The 3,350-nt window shown below is 51.9% G+C and overlaps 1 protein-coding gene and 1 long non-coding RNA gene across 4 annotated transcripts in view; one reads left to right on the forward strand and one right to left on the reverse strand.

The window, feature by feature from the left end:
- LOC105553322 overlaps positions 1–3,350 on the forward strand; it is a 57,741-nt gene that overhangs the window by 18,969 nt on the left and 35,422 nt on the right. The gene's annotated exons all lie outside the window — the stretch shown is intronic.
- SP2 (Sp2 transcription factor) overlaps positions 728–3,350 on the reverse strand; it is a 40,265-nt gene continuing 37,642 nt past the window's right edge. For both annotated transcript variants that reach the window (XM_011999362.1, XM_011999363.1), the window contains exon 7: positions 728–1,962. In XM_011999362.1, coding sequence (XP_011854752.1) covers positions 1,862–1,962 — 101 coding nt within the window. In that variant the 3' untranslated portion in view covers positions 728–1,861. The remainder of the gene's footprint in view (positions 1,963–3,350) is intronic.

A 3,350-nucleotide genomic window follows, 5' to 3' on the forward strand; every position in this document is an offset into this window, starting at 1 on the left:
CAACCCCTGAGTTCCTATTAGCTCTGCAAAACAAAGCAAAACAGATCCCCACCAAAATTTCAGATTTGCAGCATCTGCTAAAACCAAAAGGCACAATCAACTTGTCGTCCTCTCTGGGTTACTGGGCAGGGGATATAGAAGGAACCAGAATCTGTGGCCAGAGTCCTCTCTCGGGTGGAGCTGGGCTCCAGGCCCCTCTAGCTGCCAGGCCCTCCCAGGAACCTGCCTGGCCCTTCACTTTGGGAAGGGACCTTGGCCCTTGGGGAAATGCATTTTTGCCAGACTGTAGCCTTTTGGAGGGGACTGAGCCAAGGCCCCATTGGCTCTCCTCTCTAAGCCTCTTGCTAATGGGCTCTGAGGCCAATGCCTTCCTCCAGGGGTTGGGGAGGTGGGTGGAGGAGTTAACTTGCTGGCTGAGGTCACTGCTGTGACTTGGCTCTTTGTATCTGATTTGTGTACAGGCAAAACTGGCTTACAGAAGAAAAAGGCAGGAACACCTGCACTGGGCCCTGGCCCTTGGAGGTGCTCTGGGGGCTCGTGCCAGTGTCGTGAGGTACATGTGGCTGTGGCCCCTTTTGGGCATGTGGCCTGGGTTTGCTGAGGGTCAGGAGGGTAAGGTCCTACCTTGATCCCAGTGTGGATCGCTCTGAGAGACCACAGCTCCCTCCTCTGGAGTCTCCTCTCCGAGCTCTCCAAGGGAAAAGACAAAGGAAGCCGAACTGCCAAGTTGAAGATTTTGCCTCAGGCAACTAAATTTATTAGCAAGAAAAAATTTTTGTCAGCCCAGCGCTGACCAACAAAGTACGTTAATAAAGGATAACAAATCTGTCACTTAATTCATAAAACATACCTCAAGCAGTTACAACTAAAAATAAAGTTGGATTTTTGTTTAATTTAAAAGCCTCAAAAATAACAAGCAATATGTTTTTAAACATGTAGTAGACACAATTGTCTATTATACAATATACACTGTACACAAGTAGAGCTTGGGCCGGGCAGGGGTGAGGTGAAGGGAGAGGGAAGAGGTGCAGGATGGGCAGGTGCTGTTATCTGAATCCAGATTTGAGTTTAAATGCTGTGTCATTTAGAAAAGGGAATTGCTAGAGTGAGAAAAAAATTCATATGCTCATCATTGCCCCCAACCCTCAACTGAAAGCAGGCATTGGGGAGGTGAATAACAAGGAAAGGAAGAAGGGAGCAATTAAATATAACTTCTTTAAAGCACACACAGTACACAGTGTTCATCATCTGAAGTAGAGAGTATAAGGCAACGTTCTCCATAGAAAAAGAGGGGGATCAGGAGGAGTCGGTGGGTGTCTTTACTTTTTAAACAGAGCTGGAATGTGCTGGAGGAGAGGTTGTGGCGGGGCTGGGCACATGGAGTGGAGGTGGCCCCGAGTCTCTCCAGAGGTGGGTGCCAAGCCCCAGGGCGTCCACAGTGGCCGGCAGGGCCAGGGAGGTGCAGGAGAGTGGGCATGGCACGATGCGACTCCGGCAGTGTTGGGAGCGGGGATTGGGGTGGGGGGTGGGGGCTCACTTTGCTCCTCGACGGAGTGAAATGCATGTTTTTCCTTTGGAAATAAGGGTTCCCACGCGTCCTGGTTTAGAACGTCTCATTGGGCACGGCCAGTGTCCACAGTCTGGGCAGGCTGGGAGCTCGTGGTGAGGGGAAGGGCCAAGGCGGAGCCAAGGGGCTTCAGAAGGAGGACAGGGAGCAGAGCCCCTTCCTGCGGGGACAGTTGCAGAACAGGAGTGGGGCTGAGGGCAGGCCCAAGGCAGCCACAGGGCTCCTTTCCACCAGGGGCCCAGGGAGGACACAGGCGGGGGATTGCATCTTCAGGGCCTCCCGCCGCAGTTGGCCTTACAAGTTCTTCGTGACCAGGTGGGTCTTGTAATGCTTGGTGAGGTGGTCACTCCTCATGAAGCGCTTCTGACACTGGGCGCACTCGAAGCGTTTGTCCCCTGGGAAGAGGAGATGCCCATCACCCACATACCCTGGGCACAGACCCTATCTCTGCCCAAAAAGGTGGGGTGTGTGTGATGGGCACCCAAACAAGCTGACGTAGCCTTGTCACCACATTCTGCCCACCTCCTGCTCTCACATTTGCTCCCTGGTGCCTACTCATCTAAATCTTTTTTTTTTTTTTTTTGAGATGGAGTCTCACTCTGTTGGCCAGGCTGGCGTGCAGTGGTACAATCTCCGTTCACTGCAACCTCCACCTCCCAGGTCAAGCAATTCTCCTGCCTCAGCCTCTCAAGTAGTTGGGACTACAGATGCCCGCCACTGCGCCCAGCTAATTTTTGTATTTTTATAGAGATAGGGTTTCACCATGTTGGCCAGGCTGGTCCTGAACTCCTGACCTCAAGTGATCCGCCCACCTTGGCCTCCCAAAGTGCTGGGATTATAGGCATGAGCCACCACGCTTGGCCCCCTACTCATCTAAATCTTTTTATCAATTCTCATTTCTCTCTGCGCCCATTTGACCTCTGCAGTCTATTTTGTTCCCATTCCTTGTCCCTGGAGGCCCTGCACCTAAGAGTCTTCCGTGCAGGGTTGTCCGCCTGCTTTCTTCTTTTGTCTCTCTGACTTTGAACCTGGATCAGCATCCTCCCCATCGCAGGAAAATCCCGCTCCACCCTGACCCTGCCAGCCCTGGGCACTCACTTAGTTGGAACCATGTTGACCCCAACTGCTTTCCTGTGGAGTGCTGGCTCCTCTGCCTTTTGGGGAGTAGGACCTGTCTCACCACACTGGCCAGGAGCTGGAGCTCTGGGTCAAGCTTCCCTCAGCCCTCTAGCCCCAGGACAGGTGTCTGCTCACTGCAGGCATTCACTATAGCAGTGTTTACCAAAGTGTGTGTGTGGACCACTGTGGATACCCAGGACAATTTCAGGTGGCAGATGTATGAACTTTTTTTTTTTAAGAGATGGGCTCTCGCTATATTGCCCTGGCTGATCAAACTCCTGGGCTCAAGTGATCACCTGCCTCAGCCTCCTAAAGTGCTGGGATTACAGGTGTGAGCCACTGTGCCCAGCCTGGATCAATATTTTTAATAGTTTTGCATTGATTTGCTAGTACCTAAAACTATAACTGTGATATCTCACTTTGGGAGGTAGAAGAGGATCAGCTGAGCCCAGAAGTTTGAGACCAGCCTGGGCAACACAGTAAGACCCTGTCTCTACAAAAATTTTAAAATTAGCCAGGTGTGGTGGTGCACGCCTGTATTCCTAGCTACTCAGGAGGTTGAGGTGGGAGAATTGCTTGAGCCCAGGAGTTCAAGACTGCAGTGAGCCAAGATTGTGCCACTGCACTCCAGCCTGGGTGACAGAGTGAGACCCTGTCTCAAAAA

Source organism: Mandrillus leucophaeus, unplaced genomic scaffold (genome assembly GCF_000951045.1).
Source record: "Mandrillus leucophaeus isolate KB7577 unplaced genomic scaffold, Mleu.le_1.0 Scaffold59, whole genome shotgun sequence".
NCBI classification, from domain to species: Eukaryota; Metazoa; Chordata; class Mammalia; order Primates; family Cercopithecidae; genus Mandrillus; species Mandrillus leucophaeus.